General features: G+C 42.9%; 1 protein-coding gene across 1 annotated transcript in view; it reads right to left on the reverse strand.

The window, feature by feature from the left end:
- Positions 1-24,652, reverse strand: part of LOC311119010 (uncharacterized protein) — a gene marked incomplete at both ends in the record, with an annotated part of 55,073 nt that extends 30,421 nt beyond the window's left edge. Inside the window, 2 exons of the mRNA XM_084193759.1 lie at positions 9,673-9,723; positions 24,574-24,652. Coding sequence (XP_084049885.1) covers positions 9,673-9,723; positions 24,574-24,652 — 130 coding nt within the window. The remainder of the gene's footprint in view (positions 1-9,672; positions 9,724-24,573) is intronic.
- Positions 24,653-27,337: the final 2,685 nt, after the last annotated feature.

Below are 27,337 nucleotides of genomic sequence, written 5' to 3' on the forward strand. Positions count from 1 at the left end.
ATCCTAACTGACCTAAAACAGGGAATGTTTACTAGGATTAAATGTCAGGAATTGTGAAAAACTGAGTTTAAATGTATTTGGCTAAGGTGTATGTAAACTTCCGACTTCAACTGTAAGTATAAACAAGTTGTGACACTATACTTACTGCACAGCTAATTCTCAAATTAACACTGACAGTGTAAATCAACACTGAAAGTGTTGAGTCTGTGGATCCAAAAATAAGGCCTTATGAAATACATATGGTATTTGTTTAAGATGTTTTTTATTTTTTGATATGTTATCATATGTTATGATAAAAAACGTAACATTTCTTTAACCAAATAACATCTGTATTCTATAAAGCCTTATTTTGAAAACTGGAGAAAAAAAAACATTTCAGTAATGGGTGCAAGAAATCTAGTTAAAAAAGGGTATGTTATTTATATTTGTGTAGCATAAGATTAATCAATTAATCAATGTACATTCACAAACATAGATATTGAAACAAAAAATTATAAAAATCAACCTGCAATAGAGCATGCTGGGGAATATGATAATGATGGGCGTGGTTTTGGTTCAAAGTGATGTGTATGAGTTTCATGCCCCTGTATTAGGGTCAGAGACTAGGCCCTCAAAATAAGGCCTTATGAAATACAGTGAGGGAAAAAAGTATTTGATCCCCTGCTGATTTTGTACGTTTGCCCACTGACAAAGAAATGATCAGTCTATAATTTTAATGGTAGGTTTATTTGAACAGAGACAGAATAACAACAAAAAAATCCAGAAAAACGCATGTCAAAAATGTTATAAATTGATTTGCATTTTAATGAGGGAAAAAAGTATTTGACCCCTCTGCAAAACATGACTTAGTACTTGGTGGCAAAACCATTGTTGGCAATCACAGAGGTCAGACTTTTCTTGTAGTTGGCCACCAGGTTTGCACACATCTCAGGAGGGCCCACTGACAAAGAAATGCCCACTGACAAAGAAATGATCAGTCTATAATTTTAATGGTAGGTTTATTTGAACAGAGACAGAATAACAACAAAAAAATCCAGAAAAACGCATGTCAAAAATGTTATAAATTGATTTGCATTTTAATGAGGGAAAAAAGTATTTGACCCCTCTGCAAAACATGACTTAGTACTTGGTGGCAAAACCATTGTTGGCAATCACAGAGGTCAGACTTTTCTTGTAGTTGGCCACCAGGTTTGCACACATCTCAGGAGGGATTTTGTCCCACTCCTCTTTGCAGATCTTCTCCAAGTCATTAAGGTTTCGAGGCTGACGTTTGGCAACTCGAACCTTCAGCTCCCTCCCCAGATTTTCTATGGGATTAAGGTCTGGAGACTGACTAGGCCACTCCAGGACCTTAATGTGCTTCTTCTTGAGTCACTCCTTTGTTGCCTCGGCCGTGTGTTTTGGGTAATTGTCATGCTGGAATACCCACCCACGACCCATTTTCAATGCCCTGGCTGAGGGAAGGAGGTTCTCACCCAAGATTTGACGGGGCCCTGTCCATCATTTTATTTTTTTTTCATCCCTTTGATGCAGTGAAGTTGTCCTGTCCCCTTAGCAGAAAAACACCCCCAAAGCATAATGTTTCCACCTCCATGTTTGACGGTGGGGATGGTGTTCTTGGGGTCATAGGCAGCATTCCTCCTCCTCCAAACACGGCGAGTTGAGTTGATGCCAAAGAGCTCGATTTTGGTCTCATCTGACCACAACACTTTCACCCAGTTCTCCTCTGAATCATTCAGATGTTCATTGGCAAACTTCAGACGGGCCTGTATATGTGCTTTCTTGAGCAGGGGGACCTTGCGGGCGCTGCAGGATTTCAGTCCTTCACAGCGTAGTGTGTTACGAATTGTTTTCTTGGTGACTATGGTCCCAGCTGCCTTGAGATCATTGACAAGATCCTCCCGTGTAGTTCTGGGCTGATTCCCAATCCAGCCTTGTGTAGGTCTACAATCTTGTCCCTGACATCCTTGGAGAGCTCTTTGGTCTTGGCCATGGTGGAGAGTTTGGAATCTGATTGATTGATTGCTTCTGTGGACAGGAGTCTTTTATACAGGTAACAAGCTGAGATTAGGAGCACTCCCTTTAAGAGTGTGCTCCTGATCTCAGCTCGTTACCTGTATAAAAGACACCTGGGAGCCAGAAATCTTTTTCATTGAGAGAGGGTCAAATACTTATTTCCCTCATTAAAATGCAAATCAATTTATAACATTTTTAACATGCGTTTTTCTGGATTTTTGTTTTGTTATTCTGTCTCTCACTATTCAAATAAACCTACCATTAAAATTATAGACTGATCATTTCTTTGTCAGTGGGTAAACGTACAAAATCAGCAGGGGATCAAATACTTTTTTCCCTCACTGTATTTACAGTGGGGAGAACAAGTATTTGATACACTGCCGATTTTGCAGGTTTTCCTACTTACAAAGCATGTAGAGGTCAGAAACCTTTGTTTGCAATTACAGAGATCATACGTTTCCTGTAGGTCTTGACCAGGTTTGCACACACTGCAGCAGGGATTTTGGCCCACTTTCTCCAGATCTTTCAGGTTTCGGGGCTGTCGCTGGGCAATACGGACTTTCAGCTCCCTCCAAAGATTTTCTATTGGGTTCAGGTCTGGAGACAGGCTAGGCCACTCCAGGACCTTGAGATGCTTCTTACGGAGCCACTCCTTAGTTGCCCTGGCTGTGTGTTTCGGGTCGTTGTCATACTGGAAGACCCAGCCACGACCCATCTTCAATGCTCTTACTGAGGGAAGGAGGTTGTTGGCCAAGATCTTGCGATACATGGCCCCATCCATCCTCCCCTCAATACGGTGCAGTCGTACTGTCCCCTTTGCAGAAAAGCATCCCCAAAGAATGATGTTTCCACCTCCATGCTTCACGGTTGGGATGGTGTTCTTGGGGTTGTACTCATCCTTCTTCTTCCTCCAAACACGGCGAGTGGAGTTTAGACCAAAAAGCTCTATTTTTGTCTCATCAGACCACATGACCTTCTCCCATTCCTCCTCTGGATCATCCAGATGGTCATTGGCAAACTTCAGACGGGCCTGGACATGCGCTGGCTTGAGCAGGGGGACCTTGCGTGCGCTGCAGGATTTTAATCCATGACGGCGTAGTGTGTTACTAATGGTTTTCTTTGAGACTGTGGTCCCAGCTCTCTTCAGGTCATTGACCAGGTCCTGCCGCGTAGTTCTGGGCTGATCCCTCACTTTCCTCATGATCATTGATGCCCCACGAGGTGAGATCTTGCATGGAGCCCCAGACCGAGGGTGATTGACCGTCATCTTGAACTTCTTCAATTTTCTAATAATTGCGCCAACAGTTGTTGCCTTCTCACCAAGCTGCTTGCCTATTGTCCTGTAGCCCATCCCAGCCTTGTGCAGGTCTACAATTTTATCCCTGATGTCCTTACACAACTCTCTGGTCTTGGCCATTGTGGAGAGGTTGGAGTCTGTTTGATTGAGTGTGTGGACAGGTGTCTTTTATACAGGTAATGAGTTCTTACATGCTTTGTAAGTAGGAAAACCTGCAAAATCAGCAGTGTATCAAATACTTGTTCTCCCCACTGTATATATTTTTTCAAATACCTTGCATATATTAAAATACCTTCAAATATTATTTGTTTTCTTGAGAGCTATTCAAAATACTTTCAAAATATTAGTCGTTGTTCTGAGACTTGAATATCAAAGGAAATTGTTGCCAATATATATTTTAATTTTTAATTTTTTTAGGGGGTAGATCAGCTTTAATATTGCAGATAGATTGTAACATCCATCAATGTAATTGTCTGCATCACTTCCAATCCCCCATATATATTTTTTGCAAATATACAGTACCAGTTAAAAGTTTGGACACACCTACTCATTCAAGGGGTTTTCTTCATTTTTACTATTTTTTACACTGTAGAATAATAGTGAAGTCATCAAAACTATGAAATAACACATATGGAATGATGTAGTAACCAAAAAAGTGTTAAACAAATCAAAATATATTTCATATTTGAGATTCTTCAAATAGCCACCCTTTGCCTTGATAACATTTTTGCACACTCTTGGCATTCTCAACTGGAATGACACTCTCACTCACGGTTGCACAAAAAGAGCTGTGCATAAACCATGCCCCAAAATATTTGAATGAGCTGCCGCCCCTACATTTGAATTATGACTAAAAGAGGAAAGAACCCTTTTTTGAACTGCAAAGAACCATTGATGGGTTCAAAGGGTTCTTTGGGACAGTATGGTTCCACATAGAACCATCACCCTTCCCAAAGAACCCTTGAGGAACCCAGTGTGTCCCGTAATATGTTTTCAGTGTAAAAAGAAATGCGCCGCTGATGTCGTCTCAAGTAGTAACATCAATAAGGTTGTTTTTTTGCATTTGTTTGAATCCAGGTCCTACTGTAAAGAACATTTCTTCATACAGAGCTTTACATCCTAATATCACTGTGATTGCTCTAACACAACAACTCTCAGTCAACTCCGCATGAAAGAAAATATGATTGTTTTTCCTTCCTCTGTATTTATTTGACAGAATCTAGTGTTTACGCTTTTCAAACAATACATCAGCAACTTAGGACTTAAACAAACCAATTTTGATTTATTTAAAGGATTCGCATGACACAGAAGCAACATGTCAATAGTTTGATCTTGTTAGCTACTATATTGGTATGTTCCAGCCATGGTTTCAAGTAGATGGCAAAGCAATGCAAAGCTTTCTGCACTTCCTGGCAATGTGTTTGTGTGCTACTGCGTGTACTACTGCTGCTTTGGTCACAACAAAGACACTGATAACTAACTCAAGATTTATCATTGGTGTCGTTTCTAACGGGAGCAAATGAAGCATAGTGGGCAGAACAAGCAAGGAGGTGGGCAGAGCCAAGCACGAGCTAGCGAGATCTTATTGGCACATTTTACCATGTATTTGCATATTTCCATTACAGAACGTCTACTATGTGAAGTGCGCGTGTGCAATAACTAAATTCGCCCTTGCACTCCTTTCTAAACAATGCCATTTTTTTGACACTTTTAGAAAGGGTCAAGTCTACAAAAAATATTTTAGTTTTGGGAAGAGAAAACTGTATTGAGCTTGAATGTTTCATCAATGAAAAAAGCTTAATCTAGCTCCATCTACTCCCACTGGACAACAGATAGTCCCCTCCAGAAATCTAAAGGAAGTTTGTTCTGAAGTGTCGGTCCTATATCTGAGAGATATAAGAAAGACCAGGAAACTTGTGTAATTTTTTGGGACATGTATTTACCCCTTACTTTTGGTACTAAACAGTCTCCATATATACTTCCATTCATTTTTTCAACTGGTACCGGCGGACCTTCAGACGAGTGTTGTGAAGCCTGTGGACGTCCTAGAGCAAAATAACCGACAAGTACACGTTCGTGAGAGTCTCACCTCATATTAGTGTGTAGCCTAAACTGTTCGGACGCTACAGACAGAAGTTGGCAGATCGGCTGTACCGACTTCAGATGAGTCCCAAGACGCTTGTGGGTCTCCTAGAGCAAAACGCCAAACCGTTTGGATGCTACAGACGATTTTGTGATCTCATGGTCTGACAAACACCGCTCTAGCGCTGTCACCTTTCACCGCAGATGTGGAAGTGCGACATCGGCGGATGTGGTGGATTGAGACGCATTCCAATGGAAAACCCCAGATATCTCTAGTTTAAACTGACAGATTTGTATGGAGATTTTTGTATTACGCTCATTCGAGTTATGCGGGGGCGAGGACATTGACTCTAGGGGGTAAAGTTTCAGCATCAGCCAATTAAAACGTTGACGTAGTGTCACGTGATAGAACGCTACATTGTAGCTGGTCCCTTCTGGTAACCTGGCACACGTTAGCCCTATGCTAATCTCACCAGGTAGCAGTGATTATCTCCTGTAACAAATTCCTCATCAGCCTATCAAAGATCTTACACTTTTTCTGCACAAACCAATGGCATTTCTTGAAATAGGTCAACACTCAGCCATCAGAGGAATACATGTCAACCTTGAATTTGAAGGTTTCCGTGTATCCCTCTGGTGGCAAGTATTGCCCCACAGTGTTGAGCTGTTTTCAGTTGTTTATTTGTGACGTTCTTTAGGTGGTCTGTGGGTATTATATAGGTACGCCGGATGAAGGCAGAGATGGCGGTGGGAATTAGTGCGTGTGTGTGTGTGTCTAAAGGAATAAGCTGAGGCTGTAAACTGTTGTAATACAATGTACACTCTTAGAAAAAAGGGTTTCAAAAGGGTTCTTCGGCTGTCCCCATAGGATAATAATTTTTGGTTCCAGGTAAAACCCATTTTGGTTCCAGGTTGAACCATTTTGGTTTCCATGTAGAACCCTCTATGGAACCAAAATGATTCTATCTGGAACCAACAAGTGTTCTCCTATGGGGACAGCCGAAGAACCCTTTTAGGTTCTAGATAGCACCTTTTTTTTCTAAGAGTGTACCTGGTATTTTTACCACTGATTTTGTCACTGCTGGAATTGTGTCTGTCACTAATGAATGAACATTCAATTTTGTGACACAATCTCCCTATCCGCACCTTGAATGTATCAAATAAATGTGTTAGGATTTTCACAGGTTTAGATGTGAAGCGTTATTCTCTCTCTCTCTCTCTCTCTCTCTCTCTCTCTCTCTCCCTCTCTCTCTCTCTCTCTCTCAGGGAGGTAGGAAGGTTGAGAAGGGGAAAGGTCAAGGAAACTCCCACAAACTGCTTAAAAAGCTATCACTATTATGCTAACATTTCAGCATTCTAACCTTAGAGTACTGAACATTAATATATAAATGTAAAAGAGCTGACATAGGTCAAAAGGCTAAAAGTGGTATTTTCCAACCGCGGTGTGGGTGTGTTTCCTTGACTTTTTATTACTGTTTCATATCTCCAACACATGCACAAAAGTAAGTACACCCCTCACATTTTTGTAAATATTTGAGTATATCTTTTCATATGACAACACTGAAGAAATTACACTTAGCTACAATGTAAAGTAGTGAGTGTACAGCTTGTATAACAGTGTACATTTGCTGTCCCCTCAAAATAACTCAACACACAGCCATTAATGTCTAAACTGCTGGCAACAAATGTGAGTACACCCCTAAGTGAAAATGTCCAAATTGGGCCCAATTAGCCATTTTCCCTCCCCGGTGTCATGTGACTCGTTAGTGTTACAAGGTCTCAGGTGTGAATGGGGAGCAGGTGTGTTAGATTTGGTGTCATCGTTCTCACACTACCTCATACTGGTCACTGGAAGTTCAACATGGCACCTCATGGCAAAGAACTCTCTGAGGATCAGATTTTTTTTTTTGTTGCTCTACATAAAGATGGCCTGGGCTACCACCGCATTCAACCATGGCAAGGTGACTGGGAATATGGCAGAATACAAACAGTGTAGCTACTCACTCCACAAGGCAATTAAACTGGCAAAACATCAGTATAGAGACAAAGTGGAGTCGCAATTCAACGGCTCAGACCCGAGACGTATGTGGCAGGGTCTACAGACAATCACGGACTACAAAAAGAAAACCAGCCACCTCGCCGACACCGACGTCTCACTTCCAAACAAGCTAAACACCTTCTTCGCCCGCTTTGAGGATAACACAGTGCCACTGACGAGGCCCACTACCAAGGACTGTGGCCTCTCCTTCTCCATGGCCGACGTGATTAAGACATTTAAGCATGTTAACCCCCGCAAGGCTGCCAGCCCAGACCAGCTGGCTGGTGTGTTTATGGACATATTCAATATCTCCCTTTCCCAGTCTGCTGTTCCCACATGCTTCAAGATGGCCACCATTGTTCCTGTACCCAAGAAAGCAAAGGCAACTGAACTAAATGACTATTGCCCTGTAGCACTCACCTCTGTCATCATGAAGTGCTTTGAGAGAGTAGTCAAGGATCATATCACCTCTACCTTACCTGTCACCCTAGATTCACTTCAATTTGCTTACCGCCCCAAGGGTGAAGGTAGGAAACAACATCTCCACTTCGCTGATCCTCAACACTGGGGCCCCACAAGGGTGCGTGCTCAGCCCCCTCCTGTACTCCCTGTTGACCCATGACTGCGTGGCCATGCACGCCTCCAACTCAATCATCAAGTTTGCAGACGACACAACAGTAGTAGGCTTGATTACCAACAATGACGAGACCGCCTACAGGGAGGAGGTGAGGGCTCTGGGAGTATGGTGCCAGGAAAATAACCTCTCACTCAACATCAACAAAACAAAGGAGATGATCGTGGACTTCAGGAAACAGCAGAGGGTGCACCCCCCTATCCACATCAACGGGACCGCAGTGGAGAAGGTGGAAAGCTTCAAGTTCCTTGGCGTACACATCACCGACAAACTGAAATGGTCCACCCACGCAGACAGTGTGGTGAAGAAGGCGCAACAGAGCCTCTTCAACCTCAGGAGGCTGAAGAAATGTGGCTTAGCACCTAAAACCCTCACAAACTTTTACAGATGCACAATTGAGAGCATCCTGTCGGGCAGTTTCACTGCCTGATATGGCAACTGCACCGCCCACAACTGCAGGGCTCTCCAGAGGGTGGTGCAGTCTGCCGAACGCATTACCGGGGGGCAAACTACCCGCCCTCCAAGACACATACAACACCCGATGTCACAGGAAGGCCAAAAAGATCATCAAGGACATCAACCACCCGAGCCACTGCCTGTTCACCCCGCTATCATCCAGAAGGCGAGGTCAGTACAGGTGCATCAAAGCTGGGACCGAGAGAATGAAAAACAGCTTCTATCTCAAGGCCATCAGACTGTTAAATAGCCATCACTAGCACATTAGAGGCTGCTGCTGCCTATTGAAATCACTGGCCACTTTAAGAAATGGAACACTAGTCACTTTAATAATGTTTATATATCTTGCACTACTCATCTCATATGTATATACTGCATTCTATTCTATAATATTCTACTGTATCTTAGTCCATGCCGCTCTGTCATTGCTTGTCCATATATGTATATATTCTTAAATCCCATTCCTTACTAATTTTGTGTGTATTGGGTATATGTTGTGTAATTGTTAGATATTACTGCACTGTCGGAGCTAGAAGCACAAGCATTTTGCTACACCCGCTATTACATCTGCTAAACACGTGTATGTGACAAAAAACATTTGATTTGATTTGATTTAGATTTGAATGGCCTAGTCAAAGCCCAGACCTCAATCCAATTGAGAATCTGTGGTATGACTTAAAGATTGCTGTACACCAGCGGAACCCATCCAACTTGAAGGAGCTGGAGCAGTTTTGCCTTGAAGAATGGGCAAAAATCCCAGTGGCTAGATGTGCCAAGCTTATAGAGACATACCCCAAGAGACTTGCAGCTGTAATTGCTGCAAAAGTAGGCTCTACAAAGTATTGACTTTGGGGGGGTGAATAGTTATGCACGCTGAAGTTTTCTGTTTTTGTGTCTTATTTCTTGTTTGTTTCACAAAACAAAATATTTTGTATCTTCAAAGGGGTAGGCATGTTGTGTAAATGAAATGATTCAAAACCCCAAAAATCCTTAATTCCAGGTTGTAAGGCAACAAAATAGGAAACATGCCGGGGGGGGGGGGGGGGGGGTGAATACTTTCGCAAGCCACTGTAACCTACACTCGATGTGTGATTGCATTTCACGTCAAGGTGAAAAAAACAGAACCCTGAAACTGTCATGGCCACTAACCTCCTGTCTTCTGTCCATCCTCAGTGTCCTCGTCTGTAGTCACATCGTTATCTGGTGAAGAAAACAAGAGAAAGAAAAATCAGACCCTGCAATTTCACAAACCACTATCTACTGATACTGCAGTGTAGTAGTGTCATAATGGGTTAGGCCTATCCCTGGGTAGTTACAGTATTGATGACCAAGGACTGCAGCATTTACACACCAAACAAATAATGGTTCTAAATAGTACCAGATAGGGGTTCTTTGGCTTATAACCATAGCGGAACTCTTTTTGGTGCTATATAAAACCCTTTTTTGAAGGTTCTATAAAGAACCATGCTCATAAAGTTCTAAATGGAACCTGTATGGTGCTATAAAGAACCCTTTCCTAAGGTTCTATAAAGAACCATAAAAAAGGTTCTATATAGCACAAAAAAAGGGTTCCGCTATGGTTACAACCCTTTTTGGGGCTATATAAAACCTTTTTTATGGTTCTTTATATAACCTTTATGGAGAATGGTTCTATAAAGAACCTTTCTCAATCTCAAAAGTTGTTTGTATATCCTTTAGAACCCGTGTGTCAAACTCATTCCACAGAGGGCCGAGTGTCTGCGGGTTGATCATTAAGGTCACTGACTAAGGAACTCCCCTCACCTGGTAGTCTAGCTCTTAATTGAAAGGAAAAAACTAAAAACAGCAGACATGAGGCCCTCTATGGAATGAGTTTGACACCCCTGCTTTAGAAGAACCAAACAGGGTTGTTATTGCAGTCAGCCATATTATATTGTTGAAATTCCATAGGTGTTATTATTGTGTTAATTAAATCAAGTGAGCTAACTCTGGAACAGCTGGGGATCCCTGAGGAGAGAATTGAGAACCACCGAACTATTTAATCTACCGTTCCTAATTGACACGAGGCCATAAATGAGTCTTTCACAAAATACCATCACCGACTATAGTCAGATATAACATGTTATGGCATAACACAACACATTAGAAAACTGGAATGACACCCTCACTCACGGTTGCGCAAAAAGAGCTGTGCACAAACCACACCCCAACATATTCGAATGAGCCACCTCCCCTACATTTTAATTATCACTAAAAGAGCAAAGAACCCTTTTGTGAACTGCAAAGAACCATCGAAGAGCTCAAAGGGTTCTTTGAATCATTATGGTTCCACATAGAACCATCACCCTTCCCAAAGAACCCTTGAGGATCACTGAGAATAAGGCTCATGGGGACATTTACACACAGATGGAAACCTTGAGAAATAGGAAAGGAATTGAACCACATTGGACTCAAAATTCAAAAGGCACTCGCACATCTGAGTTATCTTTGTTGCAGGTGCATGGTAACAGTTGAATAAGATGAGAAAAAAGAAGAAACCCACACACTGCTCTTGCTAGTATCACTGCTCTTTATTAAGCTTTACGTATCGGCTTCAAGGCCTTTGTCAGAGCTCACATTGGACAAAAATAGTGTCCCATTGACATTTATGAATGATGTATGCCAACGTCCAAGCTTTCCCTCTCTCTGTCTCTCTCTCTGTCTCTCTCTCTCTCCCCCTCTTTCACTCTCTCCCCCTCTTTCCCTCTCTCTTTCTTTCCATCTCCCTCTCTCTCTCTCTCTCTCTCTCTCTCATCCAGTGGCGACATTCACAGCAGGTGAGGCAGAGCCCCACCTGTTTTGTATGTTATTTTGGCATTAATACATGTCAAAATAAATAAATAATTGAGTTAATAAAGCCACATACAAACATGGTCTCTTTTTTGCTTTCTTGAGTAAGGCAGCACTAAAATGCAGGCATTTCAGCTTAGCTCAGTGCTTTCTGTGGTGGTGGGGCAGCCAGCTAAAAATACGGAGCGTAGGGGTTGATAATGTTCTCTAGTTGCGCCGTGACTGGCTCAGTGTTCTGTCACTCATCTGGACACTACGTCACCTTCTACAGGGAGAGCACGAAAATTCAAGCCCCTTGGGTGCTGCCATAGAGTTACATTAGAAGTGCCCATCCAAGAAGGCTCAAGGTCATTGGCCACAGATAAAATGACGTCAAATAATGTTATATCTACCGTAGCTTTGATTTGACTGATCATGTCAACATCATACTTTCAAAATATTAGCTAGCAAGCTAGACAAGCAGTCATCATCATGAATCATGTCAACAATCTACTGGCAAATCCTTTTCAATCCTTGTCATATGAAAATAAATTATAGATAAACTGTATCGGTGCTCATCGGCCATTGGACATAAACATTACACAACAAGTTGGAAATCGCAAATTCAACAACGAGTGGTTTGGAAGGAATCAGTGGCTAACTGCAAGCGTTGTAAAGCATTCACTAGCCTGCTATTAAGTGGAGTGGGTGTGTGGTCCAAGTCTGGGTCTAAGGGTCTCTTTTCCAAGCTTAAAAGGATAAACATTCAACACTATGGGCATTGGCCATGCTGTCAATCCAGCATGACTTCTGCTGCGTTCAAAACAACTGGAAACTCGGAACTGGGAAATCTCAGACTTTAGTGAGTTCAAGACAACTCGGAACTCGGAAAAAAACTAGTTCCGACTGGGAAAATATGTTTTGAATGGTCATCCAACTCAGAATTCCAAGTCGGGAACTTGGGCCTCTTTCTAGAGCTCCGACCTGAAGATCACTGACATCATGATTCGACCTTATTGTCTTGAAAGCACCATAAATCCAGAGAACAAAGTTTGATGACAAAATTTGCCCTCAAGGACCTCCGCACCACCTTCCTGTTCAAGTGAGCACAGCACAACAAGGTGATTCCAAAAATGTCTTGTATTCTTCTGCATAAATTTCGGATTGCCTCTTTTCCGCTCGTCGTCCCCTTATGCCATAGTTTGTACATCTCAATTGTCAGTAGAAACTGCATTTGTTTAAGCAAGTCAGCCATATCAGCCATGGTTTTTTAAAGGCAGTGAATGAGGCTGAATGAACTTTCGCTGCCAGACAAGGCTCCGCTGATAGCCAGGTGTAGCAGTAGTAAGGATTCCCTCCATGGTGCTGAAAAGAAAGCTCTGCTGTTGGGACAGCTTTATGTAGGCACTAACAGTTTGGGCACCGTTTGTCACCGTTATAGTGCAATTAGTGTATTGTTTAGTGTTGTGTTGTGGCTTTGCTGGCATGCATAAAAAACAAAAAGGGGCCCACAAGATTGACATGCTAAAATCGCCACTGCTCTCATCTACTACTCTCCATCTCTCTCTATTACCGAGCCTTGACAGTTGAGTTACTGCATAAAATTAGAGGAGAAGGGAAGTCACATTCACAAGACATTCTTTACCAATTATCCGTACTCTTGTGGTCCTTACACGGATTACATGAAATCTCTCACATTCCCACAAAACACTTGAATTTCAGCCAGCATGAGCCCTTCATATTTTCAATTTCGCCATACCTAAAGGAGAGTCGCTCCTTTCATTTCTCTGTTCCGTCTACAGTATGAGGTATTTTACACAATGTAAACCTGAGGCGCTGGTTCAGTGTGGATGGTTAGACAGGAGTAGGAAGTGTCTTCAGAGTGATATGTGGAGTAGAGACTGCCCTAGGCAGCACCATTGAGATGCATGGCCACTCCTGTGGCCCAACGCATGCTCCCATGCACACCACGCACCCAGATCTTGCAGTGCTCAGAAGCACACTAGCACACTTTACAACCATTGCCACTGCTCTCCCTGTGTGTGTGTGTGTGTGTGTGTGTGTGTGTGTGTGTGTGTGTGCGTGCCTGCTAGCTTGGGTTAGCTGTGATAAAAGGCTGTTGTCATCTCTGCTCTGTAGAAGTGAAACCACCAGAGCTCCTTCTGTGTATGTGTGTGTGTGTATGTATGTGCATGAGTGTGTGTGTGTTCTCCCTCTTGGTCGGGCGACAGGCTTTTCTTTTGTATAACACTGAATGAAAGAGTACAATACATTAATCTAACCCTGCTGCAGGAAACAATGATAGCATGCTACTGGACGCCCCTGATCCTGATGGGGCGGTCCCACTCCTACAATTTGTTTTATTTGATTGGATAGAGCAATCTTGCTGCTGTGATTGCACATTGCGGTATTTCGCCTAACAGATATCCCACTGGGCACAGATGTCAATTCAACGTCTATTCCACGTTGGTTCAATGTTATTTCATTGAAATGACGTGGAAACAACGTTGATTCAACCAGTGTGTGCCCAAGCGATGGGAGTTTATCAATGTTTGATTTGTTTTCAAATTCTTTGTGGGTCTGTGTGATCTGTGGGAAATATGTGTTCAGGAGGTTAGGAAGTGCAGCTTAGTTTCCACCTCATTTTATGGGCAGTGTGCACATAGCCTGTCTTCGCTTGAGAGTCAGATCTGCCTACGGCAGCCTCTCTCAATAGCAAGGCTATGCTCACTGTATCTGTACATAGTCAAGGATTTTCTTAATTTTGGATCAGTCACAGTGGTCAGGTATTCTACCACTCTGTACTCTCTGTTTAGGGCCAGATAGCATTCCAGTCTGTGTTTTGCTTGATTCTTTACAGTGTGTCATTTTGTTTTCTCATGATTTGGTTGGGTCTAATCGTGTTGCTGTCCTGGGGCTCTGTGGGGTCTGTTTGTGTTTGGGAACAGAGCCCCAGAACCAACTGGCTGAGAGGACTCTTCACTAGGTTCATCTCTCAGCAGGTTAGGGCTTTGCGGTGGAATGTGTGGGTATCGCTTACATTTAGGTGGTTGTAGAATGTAACAGTTATTTTCTGGATTTTGATAATTAGCAGGTATCGTCCTACTTCTGCTCTGCATGCATTGTTTGGGGTTTTGCTTTGTACATTAAGGATATTTTTTGCAGAATTCTGCATGCAGACTCTCAATTGGGTTTGTCGTATTTTGTTAATTCTTGGTTGGTGAGTGGACATATTTTTCCCATGCCCTTTAAAGCCCCTTGAATTGAATTGAGTGGACCCCAGATCTCTCTCTGGGGAGAGAGAAGAGAGAGAGGGAGGGAGAGAGAGAGAGAGGGAGAGGGAGAGGGAGAGGGAGAGGGAGAGGGAGAGGGAGAGAGAGAGAGAGAGAGAGAGAGAGAGAAAGAGAAAAAAAAAAGAGAGAGCGAGAGAGAGAGGTTCTCTCTCTCTCTCCTCGCATCCCAGTCCTCCACTGCTCTTTTCCTCCAGGCTCCCCAATTTCGTGGATCCAGTCAGCTGAAAAGTTAACTGTCTCAAGGCCTCACCTAAAGCTACTGTAATCATGGAGTTTGAGCTATTAGTCCCACAGGCCTGGCAGTGGCAGACGTGGAATGAGATGGCCATGGATGAGGCAACATGGACTCAGGGATAGATGTAACATAGTAAAAGTAAATCTGTCTCCCTCCATTTTGTATGATATGTTAAATTATTTCGTATGGTATGTATTACTGTTGTCACAATACCAGAATTTTTACTTTGATACCAATACCAGGTTTAGTATCACGATACTGGATACCATCACGATACTTAATACCAAAAAGATACCAGAACGATACCATGGCACACAAAAAAAAAGCGTATTAGCAAAAGTCACATAATAGCACTTATCCAGAGTTCAATATCATGTTTTCTTTTACCAATCTAACTACATAACAACATAATGGTAATCATTTATTTGAATGGTAAATCTCTATTGATAAACTGGGTAAATCAAGCCTGGGCCTATACATAATACTGATGAATGCATATTCAATAGGAGTGTGTGCATGCATTGAGTTTTTGAGCTTGTTTTAGGTGATTTCATGAGGCTACAGATGAAAAACAATATGTTTACCTTTCATGTGGTACTTATTTTATTGTAATGATCAACAACATTTGCATAGAAGAAGCAATCTCTTATTTTATAAAAGTGTGCGCTGTCTCTTTAAGACCCATGACCTCATTCACACACAAAGTCCTTTCAAGGCAGTGTTGCCAACTTAGCAACTTTGTCGCTATATTTAGCGAGTTTTCAGACCCCTTTAGCGACATATTTTTTAAAAAGCGACTAGCGACAAAATCTAGCAACTTTTTCTGGTGTTATTGGAGACTCTGACGTGAAAGCATGTATCGTTCTTACTCTTCTCAACGAGCAGCGGGTGCTTTGTTACCCCCGTCCCAAAGCACTCACAGGCGGCCCAGTCCTCACGCAGCAATCCCTCCCAGCTGCAGTCAGAGCAGGAGATGTTCACCCCTCCGCGTCCAGACTGCGCATGCGGGAAGCCGCCGCTGGCTGATCCTGCCCTGGCTTACATTCAGGGCGGGATGTAAATGTAGGGTGTTTTTTTACTCACTTTTTGTCTCTCCCACGACGTTATTCCTCTCTCCTACAGCGTCCATCACAATTACATACACATGGCCAATTATGGAAAGTAGGTGATGACGTCATTTAGCGACTTCTAGCGACTTTTAGGACAGCCAATAGCTACTTTCCTTACTGAGGAGTTGGCAACACTGGGCTGAACTGAAGAAAGATGATCTTGTCTGGAAGAGATGTGAGGTGGGTGAGATGAAGTGAATGAATAAAGTTTTTGGTGACAATCAGCTTTTAATCAGCAATATTTTGCGTTATGGTTTGCATATTATCACAAACAAGGTACTAGGGTAGTGAATTTATGTTGGCTTCATCTGTAAGGTAGCAAGGAAAGTAGGCCTACAAAGCTTGAAGCTACCGGTATCTTCTTGCATTGTAGTGTTCTAGCCTGTATTATTTTGGGAACAGTAATTAGCAGTTTCAACATTTCTACATGCTGTGTTGCATTATTCAAGTGTGTTAGCTTCTGTGCAGCATAAGTGGATATGCAGGCCAGACTCTCAGTGAGTAGTGGTTCCTCATGACAGGCTAGATCTAGCAATGAGTAAGTGGAGCAGGCACGGTGCTCTAATGGGACATCGGCTGCGCTGATAGACAGACTTGATCCTCTCTCAATCAGTAGACGACGTGAAACACATTTGACAGAAGCACCAAAAGTAAAAACATTTATATTACCGGAGGGAAGAAGCATAGGAGGCTCAAGGCCTCACCTAAAGCTATTGTAATGGTGGTGTTATAGAATAGCAGGCAGTGGCAGCTATGTGGGTTAAACCCAGGAGAAGATGGTGGTGGATGGGGGCCATAGGAAGGGAAGAAGGGGTAGCAAGGAAGGAAGGGTGGAAGAGATGGTAGGAGGAGGGTGTTCTCAAGGCCTCACCTAAAGCTACTGTAATAGTGGTGTAAGTGAACTACCACAGGCCTGGCAGACATGTGGCAGCCACTCTCCTTCACAGATAATTTCAGCCATGTGGCCTTGGACGGGGTACAGGAGGAGGGAGGGAGGAGGGAGAGAGGACTGGGTATGACAGGGAGGGAGGAGGGAGAGAGGACTGGGAATGACAGGGAGGGAGGAGGGAGAGAGGACTGGGTGTGACAGGGAGGGAGGAGGGAGAGAGGACTGGGGATGACAGGGAGGGAGAAAGGGGGAGGGGATAGAGGACTGGGGATGACATGGAGGGAGGAGGGAGAGAGGACTGGGGATGACAGGGAGGGAGAAAGGGGGAGGGGATAGAGGACTGGGGATGACATGGAGGGAGGAGGGAGAGAGGACTGGGGATGACAGGGAGGGAGAAAGGGGGAGGGGATAGAGGACTGGGGATGACATGGAGGGAGGAGGGAGAGAGGACTGGGGATGACAGTAGGGAGGAGGGAGAAAGGGGGAGGGGATAGAGGACTGGGGATGTGAAGTATAGGAAGGGAGATATTGAGGTGCTGGAATAGACTGCTCATACCAATAAACCATCTAGGTATAGTTAGCACTGAGGGATGGGTTCACCTTTCATCATACCAGTTAAAGGGGCAATCTGCAGTTGAAACAATAACAAAGCATTCGCCACTGTTTTGGTAAAAAGCTGAGGGATGGGGCTGGTGAAACGTAATCACTCTCAAATTCATCGACAGAGCTATAGATGCAAGGACTGACATTCCATTATATCAAAATTGGAGTAAAACAAACGTATATTTTGGGTTCTGATGGGGTACGACAGTTAAACTGAGCTAATGAGGAATTTCTAAGTTATATTCTTCTTGAATCAATGGGTACATTTAAGTCCAAAAATGGATGTAGCAACTGCAGATTGCCTCTTTAATGTCACTAACAAATTGTACAGGTTGCTTAGCAACAACCATCTGGGACTGGGATGCCATCAAAGGCAGAAGGTACATTCCAGGTATGAATATAATTATTGTATCCTCTCTCCTGTGACATTTCAGATGATAGTGAAAACATTTGCTTCTTGATCTAAACATAATGCGTGGCACTCAGTATGTGGTAGCTACAACAAAGTTACTACCCACTGCCAAATATAACTAAGAGACATGGGAGCATCCCAAATGGTACCCTATTCCCTATAGTGAACTACTTTTGACCAGAGCCCTACAGGTGGTATGGTCCTTGGTCAAAAGTAGTGCACTATAAGGGAATAGGGTGCCATTTGGGATGCAGCCAAAAGGCCTGAGCCAGCATCCCGCCACTGGCACTGTGATCAGTAACACACGATGACACAGTCATTCATAGTCTGATGAAACACACACACACACACACTCCCCCCTTCCACACACACCACACAGGCTCAATTTGCACTCCCTCTCGGGGGTCCTGCTTCCCGCATCCCTCCCTCCATCCCCCCTGTCCCCTTCCACCACATAGAGAAACCCAGGCAGTCTCATCACAACAAACACAGTTTGCTGCGTTTCCCACAAATTACAGTCTTTGGTGCCCACAAACACTGGCAGAGAGAAGCTTCCTATTAGAACCAGTGGGGGTTCTCATGTCTCATGCAGTGTAAAGACGAACCATGTCATTAAAGTAAAGTGCCATGTAAATAAAGTAGCAATTGGAAAGTAAGTGAAACAGTGTGAGAGAGAGGGGGAGAAAGAGAAAGAGAGAGAGAGAGAGAGGAGGGAGGAAAGAGAGAGAGAAAGGGAGAGAGGAGGGAGGAAAGCGAGGAGAGAGAAAGGGGATATTTTCACCTTGTCGGCTCGGGTATTCAACCAGCGACCTTTCGGTTACTGGCTCAATGCTCTAACGTGTGTGTGTGTGTGTGTATTCTTGTGGGGACTTAAACAAATAATGTTAGTCTCCATGAGGTCAAATGTATTTCTAGGGGGTTTAGGGTTAAGGTTAGAATTAGTGTTAGGTTCAGAATAACATTAAGGGTTAGGGGTTAGGTTTTTGGGTTAAGGTTAGGGTTAGGTTTAGGGTAAGAGTACGGGTTAGGGTTAGGTTTAGGGTTAGGGGTTAGGGAAAATAGAATTTTGAATGGGACTTAATTGTGTGTCCCCACAAGGTTAGCTCTACAAGACTGTGTGTGTGTGTGTGTGTGTGTGTGTGTGTGTTGACCACGGTCACAAATAACATGACAATGTGCCAAAGCGTGGACCATGCTCACAAACACTATAATAGGACAATGTGCCAAAGCACGCATGTCTTCGATCAAAGTGTAGGAATTATGAATTACATTTAAATCCTTGCTAATATGGTTACAAATAAAATGACTGTGGCAAAGGATGGTCCATGGTAACACATAAATAATAGGACAATACACACTTAGAAAAAAAGGTGCTATCTAGAACCTAAAACGGGTCTTCAGCTGTCCCCACAGGATAACCCTTTGAAGAACCCTTTTTGGATCCGGGTAGAACCCTTTTGGTTCCAGGTAGAACCCTATTGGGTTCCATGTAGAACCCTTTCCCCAGAGGGTTCTACATGGAACCCAAAATCGTTCTGCCTGGAACCAAAAGGGTTATCCTATGAGGACAGCAAAATAACCCTTTTTTCTATGAGTGTATGACTATCAAGGCTAATAATAATATGTGTGTGTGTGTGTGTGTGTGTGTGTGTGTGTGTCTGTGTCTGTGCGTGCGTGCACACATGCTAATAATATAATGCCAAATGATTAATGATATCAATTAAGGTGGCTATGTATTAATCAAGTGAATGATTTTACTCATCAATGATTTTAATTTTCCAATTACTGATTTTCTAATTAGAGTACAAATATAGCATATACCCTCTGGAGTCACTCTAGATTTTTTTAGACATTGTTTAATTTAGTTATAATGTCCATCTACTGTATTTGCCATTTAGCAACACTTTTATCCACTTACAGTCAGTCATGCCTGCATACATTTGACGTATGGGTGGTCCTGAGAAACTAACTATACTGCCGTTGCAAACCAGTAGATACAGAGGACATGTGTGTATCTGTGTAGCCCGTATTAGTGTTTAAGATGCAGCACGGGCATTTTTCCTGTCCCTATCGCAGCAAAGTATGGCGAGGTCTCATCTTGGCACCAATGTTTATCAACAGCTTGTTGGGAGGCACACTGTAATGAAACAATCTCCCGTATGCAAATGCCCTGTTTACTGGTCGCTCTGCATTCATTGTTACTTGACAGGTAAAACTAATACCACCGAGGACACAAACATATTACATCACATCACATGACATAGGAGAGGAGGACAGAGAGAAAGAAAAAAGCTATTCTCCTGAAGTAGAGGTGATGACGTTGGTCAGATGTTGGGAGTGGGGGGTAAGGTGTGTGAAGAGAGAGAGAGAGAGAGAGAGACAGAGCAAGAGAGAGAGAGAGAGAGAGAGAGAGAGAGAGAGACAGAGACACAGAGAGCGAGAGAGAAAGACACAGAGAGCGAGAGAGAAAGACACAGAGAGCGAGAGAGAAAGACACAGAGAGAGAGAGAGAGAATGAGGGGGTGAGAGAATGTTCTAGCTACAGTGAGTGAGAGTGAGAGAAAATGAGAGAAAGTGGGCTGTTCTAGGTGAGAAGATGACACTGTGTGATAGAACAGGCCTTTACAGCACCGTGTGATTTTGTCACAACGTGTCAGGTAGTCTGTCTGTGTTCCTCTGTCTCTTCCCACTGATCCACCCAACTGCCTGACTCACACACTCATACACACACACACACACACAAACACACACACACACTGCCTGTCTATCTCCAACTGTGATGATGATGAGGTGTTACGACAGAGTCTGAGCTCAGACTGAGTTGAGCTAGGATTCTTTGGTTATTTCGACACATCTACTCCCAGGCACTATCAAGCGCACCTGCCGAGATAATTCTGGTTCTCTCCGATTCCCGCTCCGATTCTGCTCAACCAAAAGACAAGTACTTCTTCACACTGTGAGATTAACCATCGCATACACTACCAGTCAAAAGTTTGGACACACCTACTCATTCAAGGGTTTTTCTTTATTTGTACTATTTTTTACATTGTAGAATAATAGTGAAGACATCAAAACTATGAAATAACACATATGGAATCGTGTAGTAACCAAAAAAAGTGTTAAACAAATCAAAATACTCTCGGCAGGTTCCATCTCTGAGCTACTGGAGCACATATCCCTTTTTTTGCACTTGACGCCAACTTTCCTCACCACACCGCTTCCATCTACACTCAGCTCCTTCTCGGTGGTCATCACTGTACCTGCCACTGCAGTTAATTCAACCTCACTCTCATCACGTTCAATTTCCTTCTGCGGCTCTTCCAAAAGTTCTTTGTGATCCCCCACTCCATATTTACTCATAATATGTTCCACTTTCCTCCTTTTGTTATTGCTTGCCATCTTCCCCCAAGTATCCCCATTTTCCACCAAACACAGTTCTGTATAGTTAGTCCCATTATGCTCAATAGTCTGTAACCATAGCCCTGAAGGTAAGATATAGATCCCGAACAGTCATTCTGATGTCCATGTAAAATATGGACTGGGCTCTCGGTTCTCTTTTAGTTACAGTAGGTTAAAGAAAGGGAAAACTCTCGGTTCTCCCATGTTGGATATCCAGTGAAAGCTTTGAACAGGTGTAGGAGATCAGCCTTTAGCAGACATAGGGTTAGGGGTCTGAGGGGGGAAGGTACTTAGGGGGTGTGAGTCCCAGGAGGAAGTGAAAAAGGAACCCTTCACCTGTGAGCTCATAGGTCACATCAAAGCCCAGACTGTGTGATAAGGGAACGCTCCTGTGAGTGTGTGTGTGTGTGTGTGTGTGTGTGTGTGTGTGTGTGTGTGTGTGTGTGTGTGTGTGTGCGTGCGTGTATGCATGCATGCGCGTGTGATGAGGTGAAACACACCACTGTGTGGCACTTCTGCTTGTTCCAGCCATGCCCTTCTCTAAAAGTCTCAAATTGAATTTTTCTCCATTATTTGAACCTCTCATGACCTCATTAAGAAGTCACTGCACGTAAATAAAAAGTAGCTTCAGGAAGAGTTATCTTCCATTACCTCAACCTAGACACACTTACAGCTTTCATTTTTACATTTACATTTTAGTCATTTTGCAGACGCTCTTATCCAGAGCAACTTACAGTTAGTGAGTGCATACATTTTCATACTGGCCCCCCGTGGGAAACGAACCCCAACCCTGGCGTTGCAAGCGCCATGCTCTACCAACTGAGCTACAGGGGACTTTCCTTGTGCTTTGCTGCGCTACAATAGTACAACAGCACAGTGTTGTCTGTCAATCATTTTTTAAAACTCTGTGCATGTCAATAAGCAATAGCTTCAGGAGGAGTTGGTTATCTTCTCTTAGTACTCACAACTCTTCTGCTGCTTCCACCCTTCTATTGTACATTAAAACACTTCCACCCTTCTATTGTACATTAAAACAATTCCACCCTTCTATTGTTCATGAAAACAATAGTACAGTGCTTTTCTTTCCTCCATTCCCTTACCCAAACCTAAAACTCAGCCCAAACTCTAGTGGATGATGGTGTATTTAGGCATATTTGAGATGGTGAAATTATGTCTTTGCGTGGTATTTTATTTCCATGGCAATTTCCAACCGTCCACTAGGGGCAACGCAAGCACCTATTACCATCTAGTACAGGGGTGGAGCAACTGGCGGTCCGATTAATTTCCCCCCAAAATAAATCATACTTAAAAAAATTAATGGGACTCAATTGACTGTTGCTAGGTAAAATACACAAGGTGCAATTTCAAAATGTGGTAGTTTATCAACATTTTTTATCTTGTTATGTCAGTCACTGACAGTCACTCAATTAGCCCATGTCAGCCTTTTTTTTATTTTTTATTAGTAAGTTAGTCTAGCGGCCAGCTATCTGAACCTGTAGTAATCATGGTCGAATTAGAGCCCGGGGGGCCCCCATTGATTTTGTTAGTCAGTTTCACTCAGATATCATATTAAAAACTCCACCCTATGGCAAAATGTGTAGAATTGCAGCAAGCTAGCTTTAAAACAGCAACATGTTCTCTACACCCCAAGGCAAAATGGGGGGATGGGGGATTTTTGGTGGCCCCCACCCCCATCAAAATTGCCCATCCCTGATTTAGTAGAATCGATGAGCTAGGCATAGGCATTGTGGATGGGGTTGAGGATCATAGGATGGGCTTGAACAGCAAGCTATGGCTCAGAATATTGTGGCTTCAATCCCAGTGCTAGGCACCTGTTTTGTATTTTTGTTTTGTTTTAACCCTATCCCAAACCTTAACCCTAACCTTAACCACTCAGAATTAATGGCTAAACTTAACCTTAATGCCTAAATTTAACCAAAATCTCAGAATGAATGCCTAAATGTAACTGTTGAGGTTAGTTTCGGTTTCACTTTTGCGCAGTTTGACTGACAGCTAACATACTCCATAATCTGTGATGGAGATGTACTTATCAATGGCACTTCGGGAGTGATAACTAATAATGAACAACTTTTCCAAGGCTTTCCTCTACACTAGTACAGTGGTCTAATTTTTCCCTACCTACATGGCATTTGGATGATGGAGATGTAGTTATTGTACTTATTGCTGGCACTTTGGGAGTGATAACGACAGAAACAACAGCTCTAGAAATCCATCTCACAACACTAATATGACAAGGCGTTCCTTCGGTGCATGGGGACAGGCAATATCATTACACACGCTGTAGGGTGAAGATAATCTTCCAGCAAAGAGTTAGAGAGGGAAGGGGGATGGAGGGAGAGAAGGAGAGGGGAGGAGGGGAGGAGAGAAGGAGGGAGGGAGGGAGGGAGGGAGGGAGGGAGGGAGGGAGGGAGGGAGGGAGGGAGGGAGGGAGGGAGGGAGAAAGTGGGTGGATGACATGAGTTTATGGGAAGGTGAGAGGGGGAGCGTAAGGGTGAGAGGGAACGGTTGGATGCGATGAGAGGGAGCGTAGTGGGAACAAAACAGCCTCCACATGAGAGTCGAAGGAAGATGAAGGCCTGAAACTCTGTATTCCATCTAGGAGATGAGGATTTGGAGAGATGGAGTGAGAGAGAGTCATACAGAGACAGAGAGAGAGATTGTGAGCGAGATTCTGACCGAGAGAGAAAGACATGGATGAGCCTGGGAGTTGTCAATGGGAGTTGTCAAGATGGGGAGGGTATAGGTGCCAAATGGGAGATATTGCTAGCTTGGTGAAACAGGCCTGTCTACTCTTCAGCTCACCATACAGCCGTTTAGCCCTTCAGCTCTAATCGTCCATGGTCCCCTAGCCATCAGAGATGGTGACTGGTTGCTCCTGGCTTCAGGGCTCAGAGATGGGAGCGGAGGTGTGTGTGTGTGCTCTTGTGTGTGCGATGCGTGCGTGTGGAGGGTTGGGTGGCAGGAGAGACTTGGAGCAGAAAATAACATGTGTTTGTTTATCTATCGTCTCTGTGAGACTCGGCGAGACAGCCTTGCCTTGCTGTGGATGCTTCCTGGAACTCCATGAGAGAGACATGCCCTTTTCAGCAGAGAACTGGCTGGCTGGCTGGCTGGTCCAACAGGATTAGGTTTGCCCCTCAAATACAAACGCTGCGCAACTAATCCAAAGGCCTTCTCTCTTTGTAAAGTATCTGATGACACTAAAGTTAGACTTCATGTTGCTTTATAGCCCCAGGCAGACTCAGAAGCGACAGGGACACTACATTCCATGGCAGGTATAATGAAAACAGAAACAGACGTACCTTGGAAGACTTGAGGGATTTTTTCCTTGTAGATCCTGTAGTCCGCCTCCAGGAAGACACAGAAGATAACACGTTCGATCTGAACAGAAAGAAAAAAGAGAGAGAGAGAGAGAGACAGAGAGAGAGACAGAGAGAGAGACAGAGAGAGAGAGAGAGAGAGAGAGAGAGAGAGAGAGAGAGAGAGAGAGAGAGAGAGAGAGAGAGAGAGAGAGAGAGAGAGAGAGAGAGAGAGAGAGAAATAATTCCATTATTCCACTGTTGCTTTTAATTGCACAATCAGGACCAACAGATCACACAAGAGCTACTAAAGGGACAAAATCAACAACAACTGAGGAACCAATGATAACATTCTACACCAGGTAGACACAATCAAACACAATCAGACCATAAGCAGACTAGGACCGTGTTCCAAATGGCACACTTTTCCCTATGCAGCACACTACTTTTGACCAGGGCTCATAGGACTCTGGTCAAAAAGTAGTGCACTATATAGTGAGTAGGATGCCATTTGGGACACAACCCATGTCCCACTGGTGGCAGCAGTGGGGTCTACTTCTGAGAAGGCTTTTAGTGAATATTACACTATATTACACTATAATACACTACATTACACTACACTATAATACACTACATTACACTACATTACACTACATTACACTATATTACACTATATTACACTACATTACACTACAGTATGAAAAATGTATGCACTCACTAACTGTAAGTCGCTCTGGATAAGAGCGTCTGCTAAATGACTAAAATGTAATATATTACACCATATTACACTATATTACATCAGATATTGGCGATAATATCTGAATGAGAGCATTTCCTTTGGTAGGATAAATTAAATATATTCCCAGCACCATAAAGTACAACTAAAAAGGTACTCGTCCTCAAACCATAGACCAAAACGTCCAGGTATACTGTAGGTACCCTTTGAATTTGACCCAGTACTTTGCTCTTATGAACTACCCCAGTGTTTCCCGATCTCGGTCCTGGGGACCAAAAGCAGTGCACATTTAGCTTTTTGCCCTAGCACTATACAGCTGATTCAAATAATTAACTCATTATAAAGCTTTGCTTATTTTAATCAACTGTGTAGTGCTAGGGTAAAAAACAAAACACTGCTACTAGTCTCTTACTACTGTAGCCTTGTTGCAGACCTCACGCTGCTTTTTCTGCCACAATACAGGGTCAAATGTAGTCTGGGACTTTCAAATGTGTGTGAAAACAAAGAGACTCAGAACTCACTAACTAATAACGGTAATTCATTTTACACTATGACTGCTGCTATCCAGTTGTGCTGCTACTTCATAATAACTATACTTATCCTCTCAAGCTGAACACTTTAGAGGGATTTTGCTATGGCTAATTCAAATTGCACCCTGCAAATGTCAGCATATTCTTTTTGAATGACTATACTCTCTGTATATTAATTTTCTTATGTCTCATTTATTGTTATGCATTTTTGCCTTTGTGGGTTGCTACCGTGCCTTCAGAAAGTATTCATACCCCTTGACTTATTCCACATTTTGTTGTGTTACAGTCTGAATTCTAAATGTATTAAATATTATTTTTTTCTCACCGATCTACACACAATACCCCATAATGACAAAGTGAAAACATGTTTTTAGAATCTTTTGCAAATTTATTGAAAATGAAATACAGAATATTTATTCACATCACTGAGTAAATACATGTTAGAATCACCTTTGGTAGCGATTACAGATTTGAGTCTTTCTGGGTAAGTCTCTAAGAGCTTTGCACACCTGGATGTACAATATTTGCACATTATTATTTTTTTAAATTCTTCAAGCTCTGTCAAGTTGGTTGTTGACCATTGCTAGAAAACCATTTTCAAGTCTTGCCATAGATTTAAGTCAAAACTGTAGCTAGGCCACTCAGGAACATTCAATGTCGTCTTGGTAAGCAACTCCAGTGTATATTTGGCCTTGTGTTTTAGGTTACTGTCCTCCTGAAAGGTGAATTTGTCTCTCAGTGTCTGTTGGAAAGCAGACTGAACCAGGTTTTCCTCTAGGGTTTTGCCTGTGCTTAGCTCTATTCAGTTTATTTTTATCCTAAAAAACTCCCCAATCCTTGCCGATGACAAGCATACCCTTAACATGATGCAGCCACCACCATGCTTGATAATATGGAGAGTGGTACTCAGTAATGTGTTGTGTTGGATTTGCCCCAAACATAACACACAGTTTTTGCAGTTTATGTTAGTGCCTTATTGCAAACATGTTTTTGAATATTTGTATTCTGTACAGTCTTCCTTCTTTTAACTCTGTAATTTATGTTAGTATTCTGGAGTAACTACAATGTTGTTGATCCATCCTCAGTTTTCTCCTATCACAGCCATTAAACTCTGTAACTGTTTTAAAGTCATCATTGGCCTCATAGTGAAATCCCGGAGCAGTTTCCTTCCTCTCCGGCAACTGAGTTAGGAAAGACTCCTGTATCTTTGTAGTGACTGGGTGTATTGATACACTATCCAAAGTGTAATTATTAACTGCACCATGCTCAAAGGGATATTCAATGTATGCTTTTTTTATTTTTACCCATCTACCAATAGGTGCTAGGCATTGGAAAACCTCCCTGGTCTTTAAGGTTGAATCTGTGTTAAAAATTCACTGCTCGACTAAGGGACCTTACAGATAATTGTATGTGTGGGGTACAGAGATGAGGTAGTCATAAAACAATAATGTTAACCACTATTATTGCACACAGAGTGAGTCCATGCAACTTATTATGTGAC

This window comes from Coregonus lavaretus (assembly GCF_964263955.1).
Source record: "Coregonus lavaretus genome assembly, contig: HAP1_SCAFFOLD_3279, whole genome shotgun sequence".
Taxonomy (NCBI): domain Eukaryota; kingdom Metazoa; phylum Chordata; class Actinopteri; order Salmoniformes; family Salmonidae; genus Coregonus; species Coregonus lavaretus.